The following is a 20,145-nucleotide window of genomic DNA, read 5'->3' on the forward strand; positions in this document are numbered from 1 at the left end:
TGTGTTCCAAAGATAAATGGAGGTCTCACGGGTTTGAAACAACATGAGGGTAAGTTATTAATTACATAATTTTGCTATCTGGGTGAACTAACCCTTTAACCTGTTGAATAAATGGGTTGGGACAACGGACCAGCTCGCCGCCCTCACCACAGTGGAGTCCGTGGTCGTGGATGTCAAGCCCCAGCTGTCAGGGGTTGACCTGGTCGGCCAGTTCCCCGATGTGTTCTCCCCAATCCCCGGGCGGACCCAGATCCTCCATCACAAGATCCACACACCACCAGGAACCATCGTCAGGCAAAAGCACTACCAAGTCCCAGAGGCTGGTCAGCAGGCTACTGAGGAGGAAATCCAACAAATGCTGACATTAGGGGTGATTGAACCATCAAACAGCCCTTGGTCCAGCCCTATCATTGTGTTACCAAAACCAGATGGTAGCCTCCGCTTCTGCAATGACTTCCGTTGCCTCAATGAAATTATATTCTTATATTTAACCTATTTATTATATGATTTATTAATATATACATATATATATATATATATATATATATATATATATATATATATATATATATATATATATATATATATATATTTATACAATCAATATTAATTTATTGGCATAACCTGAGAGAACTGTGACCCCTGCACTGGTGATGATCTAGACCTCCAGCTTGGGAAACATTTCTGAATCAAACCAAATAATCCTTTATCTCGGACCATTTCAGGTATAGTCTACATCCCTTACAGCATCAGTGGTCTCTTATGAGCAACTATTGCATGACTGTTCACTGTGAAAAGCTGTCAGTGGTGCTGTGTCGGGGTCTCTGCCATCCTCTCTGAAAACCCTCAGCCTACGTTTCCACCAACTTGAGAGAAGAACAATGACATAATAGCCAGCCCACAAACAAGCATAATTCAACAAGATCGTAATGGTTTAATGGACTAAAGGTCTTCTGGCCTTGAAATTGCTGTTGGTGCTCGTCAACAACATACTTACATTAGGCGTATTCATGTAACATGCATAGATTTATGTAACATGCATCCAGACATGAAGTACTGCTAGTTTTCTGATGAAAAGCAACAGGAATAACTGTTACCTAAGAATATCTGTTTTTCTTTTTTTTCTGCTCAAATTCCTGTCAGGCCAGTAGTTGGTAATGCCACTTTGAATAGAAACACTACATGCCTGCACTTATACCTACAGACTGAACAAGTAATAAATATGCACACCAGCACTTTGGTGTTTTGAAAAGTTTATGTTTTCAGGCCCCCAAAATGCAATTTTAGAGTAATTGAATGCCCAAACATTATAAAAAGTTTTCCGTTAAAGACAAGCTAAAGAAAAACTGACAAAAGTTGTCATTATTGGTACTAGGCTACTAGCAAAATATTATCTTACATTAATTATGACAGCTGGGTTAATAAGCAAAATATTTATTTAGCATATTTTATCAAAATGAGGTTCTGGCGTGACACTCATTGGGACTTCAGCGTGAGATTGATGCTGAAAGCGTGTCACGCCAGATACGTGAGAATAGGCAACCCTGTTTATGGTGTTTTGTCTATTGAAAGTTGTCGGCATGTTGTTAAATTACAGTACAATCCATTGAAGGCATTGTTTTCAGCCGTCAAATATTAAATATAGCGCTGTGTGTGTGTGTGTGTGTGTGTGTGTGTGTGTGTGTGTGTGTGTGTGTGCCAGCAAAGCCCCAACAAACATGGCGACTTCTGCGTGACACATTAGAGTAATGTTTCTATAGCAACGCTACAACTCTCGCGGTAACAGAGAGTGCGAGACTGACTGCAGCGCCCTGTTTCCTTTCGCCGCTGTAAATGGGCAAGTGCGCGAGCTCCGGCAAAATTCAAGTCATCAACGGTCATAAACTTTAATCACAAACAGCGTACAACTCTCATTTTTACATCGGCTGTTAGTAAATTAAGCCAGGCTGTTGTTTCTGAAGCGCCTCGGCGTAGTTTGGTGGTTAGTTTGAGGCGTTAACAGTGTAAAAGAGGAGTTGTGGGTGGGTTTGGCGGTTATGGCAGCACCGCGACCCATTAAAGGGATCCTGAAGAACAAATCCAGTATCAAAGCCCGACCCGAGGAGCCAGTCCAGGACACTTCCGAGCCAGGAGCCCCTATAAACTCCGAAGACGACCAGCAGTGAGTAACCAGTCTTTAAAACATTTTGAATGAGTCCGACAGCGCGTCTGTCACCGTGAGAGCTGTCAATCAAACTGCTCTGATGGTGACCGTGACCTGAACTAATGCACTTAACCAGTCCTGTGGGTTCAGTTTAACTGGTCCCAGTTACATCACTGGGATAGGAGCCTAGACTGCTAGTAGGCTCTGAGGTTTATTTTTATGTTAATTTACCTCCTTTCTTTTAGTTTTGTGTTGAAATGACATTCCTCCGATGATATTTTAAAGGCTTCTTCAAAATTACATTCAAAGTAAATATCGAAATATTAACCATGTTCATGTTTTGGTTTGACTGAACCTATTTAACATGTCAACATAAAGGTGAGATAACACTTGTGCTGTCTCTCTGGCATCACAAAACTCAGTCTCTGCAGATTTGATAAATCAGAAGAGCGATTCTCTGTCCTGGAGGTCTCAAGATTTTTCAGAAACCTCATGGAGAGCCTGTGTTTTCAGTATGACGCTTGTCGATGTCTGTAGGTGTTGTTTTTGGCTCTGCCTCCTCTTCCTCTCTCTCACCAGAAGACATTGTTCTTGAATCCAGCTCTCCCACTCCTAGAAAAATAGGACACACAGAATGACACCTATTACTGGATTTCTGTCCTGTGAGACGGCTTAGCCAACTGCACTGACACTAAACGAGTCCCATTAAAACATGAATCCACTGATGCACCTGACCACTAGATAACCACAGTAGTGTTGAGTGTACTGTAGGCTAATATTACAATATTTCTCATCTCATAACAAACATTGGGTCTCATTCACTAAGCATAATTCAAGTCAAATTCATTTAAAATATAATCAGATGTAGTACGATCTCACATTCTTTTATGTATTTTAATAAGTACAAGTCAGAATGAGTATATTGTTTCATTTTTACATAAATATACCTGTTGCTCTGCCCCAGAAACTGCTGTTTGCAGCCATATTAATGAATAGGAAATGGAAAAGAACACAAGTGGATAGAATACAATAGAAAAAAGAATAGAGAACTGAAGTGTTAGAGCTAGATCTGTGCCATTAACTGTTTCGATGTGACTCACAAAATGGGACGTGCATGATTTTTTGGGGGGTTTTTTTTAGAAAATGAGAACTCGCATGTCAAATACACTCAAAAATTTGACAGTGTGGCACTTATCCACGTAAATGCTTGCTCGTTATGTCTTAAGTGAACTTAAACTGTTGAGAATGAAAATACTGTACGTGTTTAACCTGTGCAGCTCTTAAAGTGACAGCACCCTAATGTTCCTGCTGCTGACGGAGTGCTTCATGTTAATCAAACAGCAAAGGCAAAGAGAAACCACTCACTGCTCTCGACTGAAGGACTTCTGTAGCTTTAATGAGAACCACAGCAAGTTTAATTCTTACAGTCAAGGCTGTGCTCTTTTATTTGTGTAGTAGGCTGTTAGCTGAATACTTTAGACTTGCAGAAAAGAAGATAGGATAGAATCATTGATGCAAACTTCATCAAATATGAGGCAAACCTTTTGGTCAGTTTTCTTTGAAGTCTCAAGTGATTTCATAGAAATATAAGACTGAACCCTATGAAGCAGTTATGTATGGTTGGAGTATTGTGAAGAAACAGTGGATGGTGTTTGCTTGTGCTGGAGAGTGGCTGGTTGCCAGGGCGTTTGTTAAGGTGTCCTTAGTGCTGCTGGTGCGTGATGCGGTTGCTAGGGCATTTTATTTACTGGCAAAGCCCAAGTCTTTGATATTTGGGTCTCGGACATGGCACGGGTCCCTCCCTCAGTGCAAGTCTGTGAGATTTTCAACAGAAAATAGTAAGTAAACAGGAAAGCAGCATGATTTGAGACGTCTACAGAAAAAGGAGTGTGTGATGAGTTACAGATCAAAATGTAATAATTTAGTAATACTCAGATCTGCATTTATCTTTCTACAGTTAAGATCATCTCTGCTCAGTCACTGTTAACTCAGTGAAAGTAATACCAGCTGTTACAGAAACAGCGACAGGTGTTGATTTCTTCTTTTTTTTTTTTTTTTGGTAATGTCACTTTTTTTTATTTTTTCTAAATATATTAAGAATGCATTATAAGAATGAATGAAATGAAAATAACATTTGTTATGAATTTGCTGTACCTCATGTATTTAACTACTGGATCAGGTTCATGGTCTTAGTTTGGCTGATTCCTCATTATATATTTTTATAGTTAATTTACCGTATGTGATTGACAGACAGCATTAATTATGGTCACATTGTAGGACAATTGCTAAATTTCAGTGATTCCATCTTACGGATGTTGAGAAATATTCAATAAATAATTTTGCATTTTACTCTCTAGTTTTAAGTCTCTAAAAGTCTTTAAAGACACTCTCACCTTATTCCTGTATGAATATGAAGCTATTCTTTTCCTAACAATATTCTTTGTTTCTCAGACATCTGCAGTAGCAGGAGAGCCATGTTTTTTGGCAGCTTTTTTTGTTACTTTAGGGGGATATCCTGTACCAGCTTGTAGATCTTATTTTTAAGTTGAGTTTTTTTTCAGCATTTGGCTCTGCTAATCGCAGACACGTTCCCTGAAATCTGTTGTGCTTGCTCTCCAATAGGGCTGGGCGATGGGTCAAAAATATCGCCTTTAAACATTGGCATTTCTTTACACAGGGATATTTTGACATGAGCAAACAGCAGCATACAGAACAGTTCAACAACAGATCCGGGATTCACACATCGTCTGATTGTCAGCACCTGCAGCGTTTCTGAAAATAAAACTGAATAATATAAATAAAACTAATAAAATAAATAGACATTAATTATTTTTCTCTTAAATCAAATGAAAACTCTAATTATTGAAAAAAAATATGAAATTAACTGATTGTATTAATCGGTCAAAATTCTTAATGTTCCTAGTTTGGAGGTCTGTTTTGACCCGGTTTTAACTCAATAAAAATAACTTCTCTATATATTTGGAAGCAGGGATATGGTGACTATGGGGCTATGTAAATATTTTTTGCAACGTAGGTTCATCATTTGTAATTTTTTTCCTATAATGTTGATAATCGCCTGTTACCTGACTGTTGACATCGACATCGCGATACTTGGTAGAAATCGTCCATATACGATAATATTGTCTCATCACCCAGCCCTAAAATAGCACATTTCCAGATGCCCAAATAACGTCTACATGTTCTCCGCAGGGATGTGTTTTCTCGCCCTTGCTTTACATTTTGTACAATAATGACTTCGTAAGTAAACACACAGACATGTTTTTTTTTTACATTTGTGGATGACACCGTTATTGTCAGTCTCCTTAGTAAGGATAAGAACTGTACTTATAAGTAGGGCTGTGCGATACGGAGCAAAAATGTATCTCGATATATTTTGCTATATCTTGATATACGATATATCTATCTTTACAGGAAAAATAACCCCCCAAAAACTACTGCAAAAACAAATATGTCAAATATTACATGTTTAGGGCCCTATGAAATGTTTTATTGTTCCCTAATTATGTGTTTTAGCATGTGGATTTCTGGCAAATACTTTTATTTTGACGGGTTTACCTTTACAGTTCTGTGTATGTGATACTACAGTCTATGATGTGATGTGATGCTAGTTTTACTCAGACAAACGGTCAGATGCTCATGAAGTGACTCTCAGTGCAGTTCTGGAGATGTTGTTCATGTGTTTACGTCTTTATTTAGTGAGTCGACAGACACTGAAATCACAGCGAGCGTCACACGAGCTTCCGTGTGTTTAATGAATGAAGAAGCGCCATTCATTAACACAGACACGCAAAACATGCAGAATTCATATTTAAATAGACTTTTCCGGCTTAATGTTTGCAGATATTAGTCCATATTGCGATTTGATGCGAATGCAATGACCAACTTTTGATTAATTCATTCAAAATTTGACAAATTCCGTGACTTTGCACGTTAAACTCTAAATTCCGATTTTATGACTGTATTCTGCGATTCCGTCTGCGTTTTTCTGCATCATGTAAATCATAGGGCTCTACAGTAGACATCTGCCTGCTGTTCGCCTGACGCCAAACCGAGGCATCTCCATATGATGGAGCCAGTTGTCCTTGTTTTTTTGTTATTTTTTTGACTAGTTCTGTAGCCTCTGGGCTGGATGCGGACGACTTAAACTATTCTTGGAGATTATACTCATCCGCTGTTCCATGAGTTTAAATGCTTCCTTCTGGGTTACGTTATCGTATGCCTACACTTAAGAGTAACTGGTATGGATTTACTTTTATTCTTACTGCTGTTAGACTCTTAAACCTGTGAGAGTGTTGTTTGTATTGTTTATGGACTGTTTCTAGTTTGATGGTTGTGTGAAGTTTACAGACTTTATGCTGCATCAAAAATTGCCCCTTGGGCTTACAATAAACTTGAACCTTGAACCTACTCTCCAAATAAGTCCCTGCAGGCTGCTTGCTCATGTATTGTTTTTCTAACCTATGATCTTTTTCTCTCATGTGATACCACTGTTCACCATTGGGGAGGCCTCTGCCTCTAACATGAATGAAACTGATCTATAAATTATGTTGCGAGGGAACATGAACAACCATTCTGAAGAGATTAGCTTTATTCGACTAGTCCTCGGTCCTCCTTTATATTCATCTTTCTGTCCATGAAGGACGGTAAATCTTGCACTGATTGTGTCCAGCACCTCCCTAAAAGAGACTTAAAAATAATCCTCTTGTCAAACAACAGTTCTATGAAATGCTATCGTTAAAAATGGTCATTTTAAATCAGGTTCGAGTGGATTTCCACACTTGCTTGGAAGCAGCACCTCATCCAAACGCTGGTTGTGTAACTGTTCTTCTTCCATGTGGATTGGCACATTTGACTGCTGCTGCTAAAGCATTAGTGATCTAGTCTGCTGCGTTCATGTCACCAAATACAATCACAGGATTTTCATCAGACTACAAAACACAGAAAGAAGAACTACTAAAAAGCCCATGTTTAGTTACGGTTCTGTAGCATGTCAGAGTTTTACCTGCTTGAAGTTAGGACTGGGTGATATATCTAACGATATGATCATCACCCAGCCCTACTTGAAGTGTTGTAAAGTATCTCTGTCATTGCATTGACAGAGTGTTTACTGAACCATAATTGATTGACTGGGGTCATACTTAGCTTTTTCTGTATCACTTTGACTTATTGATGGTCCATCTGGTCAAATACAAATATCAAATACGAAGATCTCGCCGCTCCGTCCATGCAGTAGATGCACATCCTTGAATAGGCCAGTGAGAAATGGATCATTTCAGAAGGGAATATGGTACCAGGAGTGTTATTTAAGTATTAAAGATTTATTCGTATCTTGATGAGCTTTCAGGTTTCATTTTGTGTGAAAGACTTGAATTGATTTATTCTTCAATTCAACATGAATTTGAAATGGATTCCATTTACTTTAATTATAAGTCCTGATCATACAGAGAAATAATTATTAGTACTTGATACTTTTTAATCTAATCTAGATTAATGCCGGTATTGCCCATATAATTATGCATCAAATGCATCATCTGCCACTTTAAGAAAGGCACTCGATTGAAATGAATAGTGCTTTGCTTTACGAAACTGCTCTTGGGGGGTAGCACTGTAGCATGATGGTTTATAGCATTCAGTGCATTGGGAAACCTAGACTTAAGACAAGAAACAAGGCTTTGTGTGCCAGTCTTATTTATATCACTAAAGGGTCAGTATATTTGGCAATGTATGCCACTTGGTGCTATTTTTTGTCTGCCGTTTCCAAAGTACTCCAAAAAGATTCAAAGTGGGGCAGAGTCCTTTGTTTAATGTAGAGGATCCCAGTGGGAACATTTGCATCACGGCTAAGAGCTTTATCTATAATTCTATAATACATTCTGTGTTTCTACCCATTCTTTTAGGAAGAAGTCTCAGAAATGGGATGAAATGAATATTTTGGCCACATATCACCCGGCGGACAAGGACTATGGGCTGATGAAGATAGACGAACCCAGCACGCCATACAACAGGTAAGCATCTGCCATTAATGCTGTTTAGACCATACCTGTATCGCTCTGTGCTGTGACTGTGCTACTGCGTAGATTCAGGAGTGAAGCTGCCGCCACCCTATTAAATCTAAGAAGATAATGAAACCGTGCTCGTTAGAACAAATTGGATTGAGTGAAGTTTCTAGGAAGGGATTAAATGAACAAAACATTAATTTAGGGAAATAAAATCAACTGACAATTTCTTTTTGGACTAAAGTGTGCAGGAAAAACATCTATAAAACACCTAGAGCCTTAATGCTACAGCTTGAAGAATAGTCATTTTTAAAGATCTGATCTCTTGCTGAGGCTGTATGGATTGGGAATATGGGTTGTTCAAAGTGTTGCTCTTCTCTCTGGATATGTTTCTGCCCCGTCTGCAAAATACAAGAGCAGCACTGAGGGTGCAACTCAATATGACAGGGCAAATTTGCAGAAAAGGTCATTCTGTCTTTCTCCCTTCGGGCTGTCGACCAAAAATCTCCTGTTCCTCTTAGGATGGTCGGCAGTGACGATGATGAGGGGGCGCTCAGCGATTCGGACGGGAACACAGTCCTACCTGGAGATGACCTCGCTAAGAAGTAAGTGATGTATAATAGCTATCTCTGATATGTATATATTTCTTCTAATGTTTTGGGATGTACCCATGTTTTAGGCTCCAAACCTTGCCCCCCCCCCCCCCAAAGAATTCGCTTTTTTTTAATAATGACCGAACACTTATTTACTATTTGGTCAGGCTGCAGTGTACCAGAATAGCTCAAAGCACACAATTCTTGTTAGTAATGTGTCAAATGAAATAAATAATCCCTTTATAAGTGAAGTTACATAATTATTAGTTATTGAAGACAGGAAGGTTTTAAGCAGCAGTGCAGCTGCATTAGTGCACATTAGGTGTGTAATCGAAGCTTTTATCATTACTGTGCTGCCACAGGAAATGAAGGGAGATTCTGATGAAGATGCATCAAACTCTGATAATGTGTCTGTGTCAGGCTGGCGGCAGCGGCGGAAGGAGCAGGATCTCGCTTCATGGAGGAACCAGAAGAGGAGAGCAGTGAGGAAGAGGAGGAGGAGCTGAGTCCGGAGGAGCAAGGTGACACACGTGTCTGGCCTCACAGAGAAAAAACATACTTGTGAAATAGAGAACAGGGTTGAGAGCATATAATGCTAATGTGAAATAAAACCACACGTGCCGTATTCAGTTTGATGTACCGATCTAGTACTGCTTTCTGTCAGCTTTCTTTTAAAAAACAAAAACAGAGGCATGACTTGATGTTCATCGACTGAATCAGTGGATTCTCGAGCTGGATGTGTTTTTGTTTTGTCCTTCCTCAGCCAGAAAGAAGCAGTTTCAGATGATGAGGAAGATGCATTATAATGAAGGTATGAACATTAAACTAGCCCGACAACTCATGGCCAGTGAGCTGGAAGAGGAGGAAGACGAGGACGAAGAGATGAAGGATGACACGGAGACCGAGGACATCACCGTTGACCCCCCACAAGAGGGTAAATAAAGACTAAAACCATGTGTTAGTAACACTATTGACCCGCACTGAACTGCACATGTGGTTTGGAGAGGAGTCGAGCCATCACTAGTGCTGTGTTTGGGGTTAGTGATTTGGATAAACTTTTAACCCGTCATATTAACCTTGTCTGACCCTGGAGAGCTCGACATATGGAATAATAGAAAAAAAAAAAATTGTCAAACTGTCTGTTGGACCATCAGACAAAATGTAAAAAAAAACAAAAAAACAACAACATTTTTTACATATCGTATTTAATAAATATTAGGCATTTAGGACCAATTTATCGATTAAAAAAAAGTATCTAATTTAAAAAAAAAAAAGTATCTAATCTAAAATATTGATTGATTGAATTAATGGTGCTGAAAATTCAGCTTTGCATCAGAGGAACATTTATATAAGGAATGCCTAATATTCCTTATATAAATGTTATATATAAAACTAATATATATATATATATATAATTAGTTTTAAAAAATCTTTTTAATGTAATACTGCCGATATGTTTTACCCTGCTTTTTCTTTACGGATGTAAAAAATGTTTTGAAATACTGTAATAAATTCAAACGTCTCATCGTTCATCTATTACAGCTGATTCGTTGGATTTATAAGGATGTCAAGATTTTGTCCCACGACCGTCTGGAAGGCAGCATGTCGTCACCGGTTCAGCTTCGGGATCCCCCTCCACCCCGTGTGTCCTACCAACAGCACAATGCCACGTATATCATCCAGCTCCATTATTTGCCAAACGTTTATTGTCATCACGCTAAGAAACGAGACTGTTATCAGACAGGTCCAGGCCTGGACTCCACCCTCTTCCTGTGGCGAGAGAGTGGGAGTCCGCTCAGAAGTGTGCTTGTGTCTTACACCCCTAATGATCCACAATCAACCGTACACTGTATGTGAATCCCCACCTCTTGTAGTGATTGAGTTTAATGTGATCTGACCAGGCCGGTGGTTTAGGATGCGCCGCTAATGGAGGACGGATGTGGTCCTGGGCTCTGACACACATCGCTCACATGAGCTCTACTGTATGCACGGCTTCTGAAAACCATGTTTAACCTCATCGCCACTAATAGTATCTTAACAGGTGAGTATTACTGAACTAGATGTCAAACTACTGATCAGTAGACTGAACCCTGTGGTTGTCTCTGTTGCTTTTCCAAAACTGTTTAACAGATGCTGAACAGTTCTGATGGATTTTGACTTGGCATCCTTATTGAGCTTTCTTTGTTTTGATCGCCTTTTTATTTCCTAAATGCCATTTATAATGAGGTGATTTCTTTCTATGATTGCTGAAGAATATAATTATCCTTTCAGTACCTAATAAAAGAAAAAAATCATAATTTTGGTATGTTGATGCAGCAATTTGATCTCCAAAATTGGATTTGTTATTCTGGTTTATCAATTTAGTCATGGACAATCACACACAATACAATAATAAATAATCATCATACTAATAATAATAAGCTAAATGGGTGAATGCTGCAAACAAAATATAATATATATATATATATATATATATATATATATATATATATATATATATATATATATATATAAATAACCCCCCCCCCCCCCCCCAGATGATTATTACTTTATATAAACTCTTGCATATTTTCTATTAAATAAAAGTATTCAGGCTTGTTACAGTAATGCAATAAAATACAAAAAATTCAAAAGTCAAACATATTTTGGCTCTGTAATGATAAATAAATAAATAAATAAATACAAATATTATGACTCATTACCAAAAGGCAATAATAATAATAATAATAATAATAATAATAATTGGGGGAAAAAAACTTCACTGTAATATAATAATTCAGAATAAAATGCACCACCTCAAATAAAACATCCAGATGCATTACATTCATAAATATCAAATATTTACAAACATTTAGTACTTAAGTTGTGCTAAATTTTAATGAAATGACCAAATTACATATATTTTTTATTTTATTTTTATTTTACTTAATAATAATAATAATAATAATAATAATAATAAAACGGTTCTTGACTGGTTTTACAAAGTTCACCCAAACACTGGCACAGTATTGTTTTTTTGGAAACCGTTATTCAATTCAAGTGTTTCTGCCTGGATGCATTTTATAGACCTTTTTCTGGCTACTGTGTTTCTTCTGGACATAAAGACAGCACAATCAGTGTGAGATCTGTGTTTCTGAGATGATCCCATCATTCACACGGCCTGCCCTTGACTGAATGATGTCAGGAAATTCACAAACTGCTGGACACATTGAATATAAAAGCACCTATTTCTTAACTGGTATCAGTTTTTGATGAAAAGAATGAAAGGTCTGGTATTGTCTTGCGATGTCCCATCAGTCATTGACGTGGATTGCACACATTCATACGGTCATGTCAGATATAGTGCAATCCTACATTTCTACATTCTCAAGAACAAGTGCTTTGATTTTTATCATTGTTGAACTTTCTTTTTTTTGCTTCATGCGTTTTGAGTAATTTGACAATTTCTGTTCATTTTATTCCTCCACAATATATATATTTATTTATTTTCCTAAATATATGTGCATATTCTTCAAATGAAAATGTGCATATTTGTCAGTCATTAAAATGTTGGTATGAACTTGTTCTTTGGATTTGTTTTTAAGTAAGTGACATACCATTACAGAAAATACAATGATATTACTACATTACAACTGCCAATACTCTAGTCGAAGTCAAAAAAAATATCAGCTTATACCTTTATTAAAAAGCTCGTTCACATCACACCAACAACTGATAACTATTTCAATGTTCACACCAATGGATGAGACCATTCAGTTATCTGTCTCCCACTTTAAAACGTTGACACGTCCGCCATCTTGGAACGGTCAGTGTGTCGTCACTCGCTATTAAAAGCAATGCGTTTCAAGACGTCACAACATTGCACAGCCTCTGCTGGGGGAGAAAAAAGACGAAATGTTAAATTCCTGAATAAATTGGATAAACTTTCACGGGTAAGAATGTGTTGGTTTGTGTTTTTATATGCGTTAATTCGCTGTTACAGGTTTTCAAACTACAGTACCTTTTAAATGTGTTGGCTAACGTCTTTGTCTTGGTGTGTTAGTTTAGCAAAATCATTGGTAACTGGAATTGGTAACTATTGGGTGATTGGGACAGCACATTTTTTCTTTGATTTAGGCTGGTGTAAGAATATTTACTGAATTACACAAGTTCATACGTTGATATATTTTTATATGCAATATTTCCTTTTCTGTTCATCATTATTAAGAGTCCCTTTTAATATCTGTTCAACATTATTTCTCAGTTCATCAATCCATACAATACAACACATGCAAATGAGGTAAAAGAGGGCTTAATGTCCCAAGTGCGTCTCATTTTAATTATGTGGTCTTACAGCTAGGGCACAGCAAAAGAAAAAAGGTTTTTATTTTCACTCATTAGGTGAGAAAACACATTCTGGATAGTTATACTGTCCCATTTGATACATATATACAGTTATAAGAGTAACTGCATTTATTTTTTTATTTTTTTAGAAGTTATTAATATATTTTAGTATGTACACTAAATTTTAAGCACGAGTTCAGAATCAGAAGTAATAGCCTAACAGTTTCCAATGATTGCATGTCAGAAATCAACAACTAGATGGAAGTATTTCACACAAAAATAAAAATACATAAATTCAACCAACACAAACTTGATCTATACATTAAATTCACTTGAAGGAATGGACTTTTAAGCTTAAAAAAAAAAAAAAAAACGTTATATTTATATATATATATATATATATATATATATATATATATATATATATATATATATATATATATATATATATATGCCTGGTCGATGTACATGAATGATTTTTAAAGAGCGAAACTGTATCGGTCGTTTCATTGTGAATAAAAGTGGGAGTGAACCTTTTCCTCAAACGTGGAAACCAAATCCAGTGTATTTACTTCATGAATTTCACAAGCATATATATATATATATATATCTCTCGAGATAATCTGAAGCAGTCTTTGATGCTTTTTTTTTTTGCTAAAAATTTATGAGAGCACATGGAAAGAGTGTAAGTGTGTGAAGACTGGGTTCACTGGCCTGTTTCTGGCCGTGTCTCAAATCTCTCGAGCGGCAGATGAGACGTCACTACTCCAGTGAGACACTACATGTGTTTTCCTCCAGGGGGCGCGTCAGGGCTCAAACAGCCGATTCCGTCCTTAAACCGCGTTCAAATCTCAAGACCATGTTTATCTTACTGAACACATCTGCACACTAAAAAGTGTAATTATTTAAGTATGCGACATTTAATGATACCTAATAGATACCTAAAACGGAGATCCGCCTACAATCTCTAAATATGTTTTTACGCACTAATCGCAAACGCCTGTGATTGGTCAAACCTGACCAGCGCTGGGAAAAGTAACATTTAGTAACGTTAACCGCTGGACGCTAAACTGTCTGAAAAACGACAACGAGAAAAAATGTATTTACATTGAACTGCACGGCTTCGAGTAAAAACCTGGATGATGATAACAATAACAATAATAATAATAATAATAATAATTAGTAAAAGATGCCGTAAACGAATTCATCCGTATAACCACACCCACTTTCTACAAAGCCCCGCCTTACAAAAACACGTCAGCCAACCCGATGCTTGGAAACGTAACGGTCAAATTGATTGACAGGCGAAGTGAACACACGGGCTAAAACTAAGTCCCGCCCATTTTATAACTAACGAACCATATGATTTTTAATTCTACTTGAATTATTTCATTTCTATTCTACAGGACGAAGCTCGTGGAAAAAAGTGCAGTCTAGATAGGCAGCAAGCGCTCTGGGTTTCGAGACGCAGTCAGTCTGTGCTGCTCATTTGCACTCATATATCGGTCCGCTCGCTAATGCTGGAGGAACTAACGTTAAACCTTTTAAAACCCATTTCTACAGCTTCACGTCCGACTGAATCCAATGTGTGGAGTTCATCCGGGATTCTGGAGTGATCTGAAGAGAAGTTTGAGCTCTTTCTGTTTTTACTGGAGCTAATGTTAGCCTGCTAGCTCTTTAATCCGTGTTTATAAACCTGATCAAGTCAACATGAAGATTACTGTGGATTTCGAGGAATGTCTCAAGGATTCTCCCAGATTCAGGTGAGGAAAGACATTAGGCGTTTGTTTGGGAGTAAATGGGAAAGTACAACATAAGCGTAATGTTACACTTAATAAAATAAAAAAAAATAACATTGATTTAGATGCTCATTATGCTGTCAGTATTTAAAGCTTTTACATGGCTTTGTTTTAATAGGTTGGGTTTGTGTTAATCATTAATTTATTCATAGCATGCCATTTACATATTCACATTTTCATTATGTACATGTAATACACACACACACACACACACACACACACACAGTGCTGGTTATTAATTGATTAGATGTAATCTGGATCACCTAACAATAAAAAAAGTACTTGTTCTTAATTTTATTGATTCTCCCTAATACCTATTTTATCTTTTAAATGTTCCTTTCCTAATTAGCCTACAGCTAATATACACCCAGTTTCATACAGAGACCAGTCACAGTCAGATTTTAGAATCTTAGCCCATTCCTCAGTAAGGAACCGCTTCAGCTCTGTGATGTTGCTGGGTTTCCTTCCATCCACAACATTTCAATTGCATTAAGGTTCAGAATTTGACTCATTGCGTGTCATTCCAAAACATTAACTCTGTCCTCCTTTAACCAGTCTTTGGTAGAACAACCTGTGTGCATGGGATCATTGTCTTGCTGCATGATCCACTTTCTCTAGAGATTCAGTTATTGGAAATATATTTTCCTTCATAATTTGCTGGTATAATTCAGAATTCATCAATGTTGGCAAGCCGTTCTGGACCAGATGCACCCAAACCATGATACCAGCACCAGCATGTTTCACAGATGGGATGAGTGATCTTTGATAGTGGAGCACTCCTGGGGAGGGTAACGGTGGTCTTGAATTTCCTCCATTTGTACTCCATTGGAGTCCAAACTCAAACCTTTTCTAGCCCTTATGAACAACACCAACTCTTTTTCTGAGGTCCTCCGAGATCTCAATTGTCTGTGCCATGATTCACTTCCACAAACATGACCAAACCTTGATAGATCCCTATTCCTTAAATAAAACAGGACATGCACTGCCACCTTCAAATGAACAGCTAATCCTGAATAAGTGTGCCATTTTGTTTCTTTCCATGTAAACGATTGCAGTTTGCAGGTTTGCGATTGTTTTACTGATTCATTGCCAACTTTTGGCTTTAATTTTTAATTTCTGTTGCATCTGGTTGTGTTGGGTCCTGTTATTGAATAGCAATGTGGGCTGCTGATGTAAAGATTTTTCCATACAGTGAAAGTGGATGGGGACCGGAGCTGTTAGTGTCTCTGTGAAAGTGTTGAAGAATTATTTCTGCTTTCTGCCCCGTCATCTCTCCTGCCTCTCTCATAACCACATCCTCTCAGAAATAAGGAGCAGATGTTTATGGAAAACTCTTTTTTTTGGGGGTATGGGGGTCAAAAAGGCGCCCTGGGTTTAGCTGAGAGGAAGTGAAACCACTGGACAGATGCACTTAATCATGTTGTTTCTTATGCAAAGTCAAAAAGCACTTCATTGACCACTGTAGTTTACGTTTTCTGAAGAAAATAGGCAATAGTTCTCATTTCCTCAATCCCTGACTGAAACATTTCTCATCAGGACTGTTTTCTATAAAGACTGGAATCATGAAGGACAGTTTTCAAAGCTATGAATTATTATAACACTGACTGCACCATTTTAAAGGTAAAACAATGATAATATAGCCTATCTATAATACACAGATGAGGGGAGTTTTTTCCTACTTTAGTGTGCACTTTTCACCCATCTGTGATCAGAAGCTCATCTGTCAGCACAAAAGTCATTTCACACCGTACAGTTTCCTCTGCAGCCAGGTTTTCCACTCCTGCTTGGATCATTTTTCCATTTTCTGTGTTTAACTCGGTGTATTGGGAGTGATGGGTAAAACCCCGTGGAATGGCCCTCTTGACATCGGTTTCCATTTATGTGTTGGGTTTGAATTTGCTGGTTGCGAATTTATATCCACTTTGATCGAAGAGACGTTTAGTTTTTAGCAAATGCATTTCACTTCAGCAACTTCATCTTCGACCCAGTAAACACATTGTGTAGAGCTGCAGTAAACCTCTGAACTTATAAAGCAAACTAAAGTATTTAATCGTACGCTAGATGCCGCTTTAAAGAATAGACACATTATTTCGCTCGATGTTTATTTTTGTTAACTGAAGGCAACGTAGCAAGGGTTTGTGGTGTTTAAGGCAAAACCGGTACTATTAATTTTCTCTGCTGACTAGAGTTTCATTTGATTGTGTATAATGCAGGCACTATACAGTATACATGCACACCAGAGTATCAAAAACACTTGAGGCTGAACTGTTTTGACTTCAGTCAGTAAGCACCCACCTAGCAGACACCCAGATTGCATGCAGGGAAATAAAAATACATTACATTTTAATGTACATTTTTGATGATTTGTTGGTTAGCTTTCCATTAAACTCATGAACCCCCCGCAGGTCCTTCATAAACCCTAGTTAGGGAAGCTTGTATTTAATTAAGGTGTCTTTACACAAACTGTTTAATGCGGCTCAGGGGTGGCATTAATGCATTTACATATCAGCCAGAATTGTATTCTTTGATTCTAGGGGCTAAAATGGGTCATAATTTAATCAGTTTTTATGCAGCATTATGTCTTTACACAGGATTTTTAGCGGGCACAGCCTGGAGCTTATCTTAGCTGTGCCATTAGTTAACCTGAACTAACCGGGGGGGCAGGGTTTAATATTGTATTGAAGCACCCCTGGGCGCCGCCATTGGCTAGCGGACCCCCACCCGCAGTTAGCATTCCCATTGACTCCCATTCATTTTGGCGTCACTTTGACAGCGAATAACTTTACATCTGAGGTGTTTAAAGACTCCATTTGTCCATTCATTATTTCTAAGGAAACACGAAAATGTATAAAAGGCCCCATTACCTTGTATCTTACGTTATGGTCCTGTAGAAGCAGTTTTTGTAAAAATGGGCTAATGATTGCGTCATAACCAGCGACTCCCTGTCGCACAGTAGAGAAATTACCGTATGGACAGGAGGAGAAGCTCGCAGGCAATCTTTTACTGTATATCAGTCTATCGGGGGGGATGATTAATACTAAAAACTATGCAAAATTAAAATAATTAATAACAAAATTTGCTCCTGTACACGCTCGCCTTCTCTGGAAGATTCGGTGGGTGATTCAGATTTCCCTTGGCACAGCGATTAGAAGACTTACAGGTTCCTCACGTGACATTTACGTCATCAAGCTCAGTTTGAGTCTGCGCAGTACGCCCGACCCCCAGGAAGTGCGCGCTTAATTAAATAAGCTATTTTAGTTTTATTTTATTTACTATAAATGTTTTTTTTAAAACCACACTAAACCAGCATCTGTGTCTTGAACACACTGAAGCCCCTTTCACACCATGGCCAGATTGTCTTCTGTGTAATCGCTTGTCATGTCCTAGAATGGGGACCTAGTAACATTGCCGGGATTGGAAATGGAACGCGTCACATTACACATCACATCCTAATGCAGGGTTCCTCAAATCTTGTCCTGGAGGGCCAATGCGCTGCAGAGTTTAGCTCCAACCTTGATCAAACTCACCTCTCTGTGATGTTCTAATGATCCTGAAGACACTGATTAGCTTGCTCAGGTGTGTTTGATTAGGGTTAGAGCTAAACTCTGCAGGAAAGTGGATCCCATGGGCCAGATTTGAGGATTGCTGTCCTAATGTCACAAGTTTTAACAGGATCTTTACAGAATGTGTGTGAATGCATACACCGATTCCAGAAAATCACTGGCAGTGTGAATGAACCAAGATCCAATGATCCCGTGATAAATCAGTGTGTTTTCCAGAATCTCTGTGTGAAAGAGGCTGGTGTTGGTGTTGTGGTGGCTTCAGAAAGATCAGTGGTTTTTGGAGTTTGGAGAACGTGCAGATCTATTTTCTTTCTTTTTTTTCTGTCTTATAGTTGGCAAGGATTTGCCTGCAAAATGTCCTCCATGTCATCTCATTACGTGGTGTTGTTGGTTTTCTAAAAATTGTAGGATTAGCTCATTGTGAACTCCCCACCCCCTCTCTTTCATCTCAGATTGTTTCCCAACAATTGCAGGAAGAGTTCGACAACATAGGGGCCGACCCGTGCGTCACACACATCAAGCCCAAATCCACTGCTGCTACTCCGTCCCAATCAGGAACTTCTACTGATCTCACGTTACCCTCATTTCCCATGATCCTCAGAGACTGCGTCGAGCCAACTGAGGACTCGTCATAAGATCTTTCATTACATCTACCTCATGGTAGAAAGTTAGTTGCGTTTTCATTCTGTAAATATTTGAGGAAGGTGGGTGTGATTCCTCCACTGAATCCAGCTGGCTAAACAAATCCCTGTCCACTCTTCAGGAATAGTCCTGCTTTTTATGATGACCGTTGACAAGTAGAGGTCTGATGTGGTTTCCCGCTTCTCAGTTGTTTAGTCTTCTGTATTGCCTCTTGTTCTTTGATGCTGGGTACTTTATTAATGTGGTCCCACATCATTGATGAGATTAAAGAAACACCAAACAATAGTTTCGTTCAGTTTGGTTGAGTCCCACGATACCTATCATAACCATGACCGACCGGTTAAATGTGTGCCTCTCGAAAAACAAAAGAAAGAAGAAATTGTACTTTGCATAAAGAAAATTAAGCTTGTTTTAAGTAGGGATGCAACGATACCATTTTTTGATACCAACTGATCCGATATCAAAAATTCTGAGTATCTGCCCATACCAATCCGATACCAGCGCAGTTTTTTTTTTTATTCAATATAGAATTTCTGTACTTATCTGTGTTGACCTGATCATCATTCTTTTGTGTTATTCCCAATTAGGGCTGTCACTTTTTATTCGAATATGCATTCGAACATGACGTTTAATATCCGTAATTGAACTATAAATAAAATATCCGGTTATTAAAATGCCATGTGTAGCGCATTTTTTACAGTCTATGATTAGACTGTTTGTTTTTTATTTTATTCCTTGCCATCTTATCCAGTAGAGGACACTCTAAATGTATTGTAGCGTAGGCCCATGACCAAATCAAGCGAATTAGAGCTAGTAGCCAGGCACGTCTGTGTGCTTCGAACATTTGTTCTCCACCGCAGGGAACATTGTAAATAAAAAGAGAGCCGCACTTAATCCAGATCAAGTGGATAGACTGGTGTTTCTTGCAAACAATATTAAGAAGTGAATTAGTCTAGGCTATATGCTTTACTCCTGCTGCTGTTTAAGTTGTCACGTTATTGTTTGTGCCTGTTCTGAATCGTTTTTTTTTTTTTTTTTTCATTTAGCCAAATGTTGTGGGATATG

At 38.1% G+C, this 20,145-nt stretch overlaps 2 protein-coding genes across 9 annotated transcripts in view; both read left to right on the forward strand.

Annotated features, from left to right (window-relative positions):
- Positions 1-1,795: 1,795 nt before the first annotated feature.
- On the forward strand, positions 1,796-11,051 carry LOC113065185 (protein phosphatase inhibitor 2-like). Its single transcript, XM_026236433.1, has 6 exons — positions 1,796-2,161; positions 8,062-8,169; positions 8,682-8,765; positions 9,174-9,274; positions 9,517-9,687; positions 10,296-11,051. The coding sequence occupies exons 1-6, from the start codon at positions 2,037-2,039 to the stop codon at positions 10,313-10,315; spliced, it is 609 nt and encodes a 202-aa protein (XP_026092218.1). The 5' UTR covers positions 1,796-2,036; the 3' UTR covers positions 10,316-11,051.
- Positions 11,052-14,429: 3,378 nt separating this feature from the next.
- The window catches only part of LOC113065178 (arf-GAP with coiled-coil, ANK repeat and PH domain-containing protein 2-like), a 44,361-nt gene continuing 38,645 nt past the window's right edge, over positions 14,430-20,145 (forward strand). For 2 of the 8 annotated variants that reach the window (XM_026236419.1, XM_026236421.1), the window contains exon 1: positions 14,435-14,839. In XM_026236419.1, coding sequence (XP_026092204.1) covers positions 14,787-14,839 — 53 coding nt within the window. In that variant the 5' untranslated portion in view covers positions 14,435-14,786. Of the gene's footprint in view, positions 14,840-20,145 lie in introns of all 8 variants that reach the window. The other 6 variants (XM_026236418.1, XM_026236417.1, XM_026236420.1 and 3 more) reach the window with 6 other exon arrangements.

Source organism: Carassius auratus, chromosome 47 (genome assembly GCF_003368295.1).
Source record: "Carassius auratus strain Wakin chromosome 47, ASM336829v1, whole genome shotgun sequence".
NCBI lineage: Eukaryota > Metazoa > Chordata > Actinopteri > Cypriniformes > Cyprinidae > Carassius > Carassius auratus.

What these genes read in the sequence shown, in the direction of transcription:
- LOC113065185 (XM_026236433.1), top strand. Translation starts at nt 2,037, where the DNA reads ATGGCAGCACCGCGACCCATTAAAGGGATCCTGAAGAACAAATCCAGT. An exon ending in AACTCCGAAGACGACCAGCA is followed by an intron (nt 2,162 to 8,061) that starts GTGAGTAACCAG and finishes CCATTCTTTTAG; the next exon opens with GAAGAAGTCTCAGAAATGGG. An exon ending in CCCAGCACGCCATACAACAG is followed by an intron (nt 8,170 to 8,681) that starts GTAAGCATCTGC and finishes TGTTCCTCTTAG; the next exon opens with GATGGTCGGCAGTGACGATG.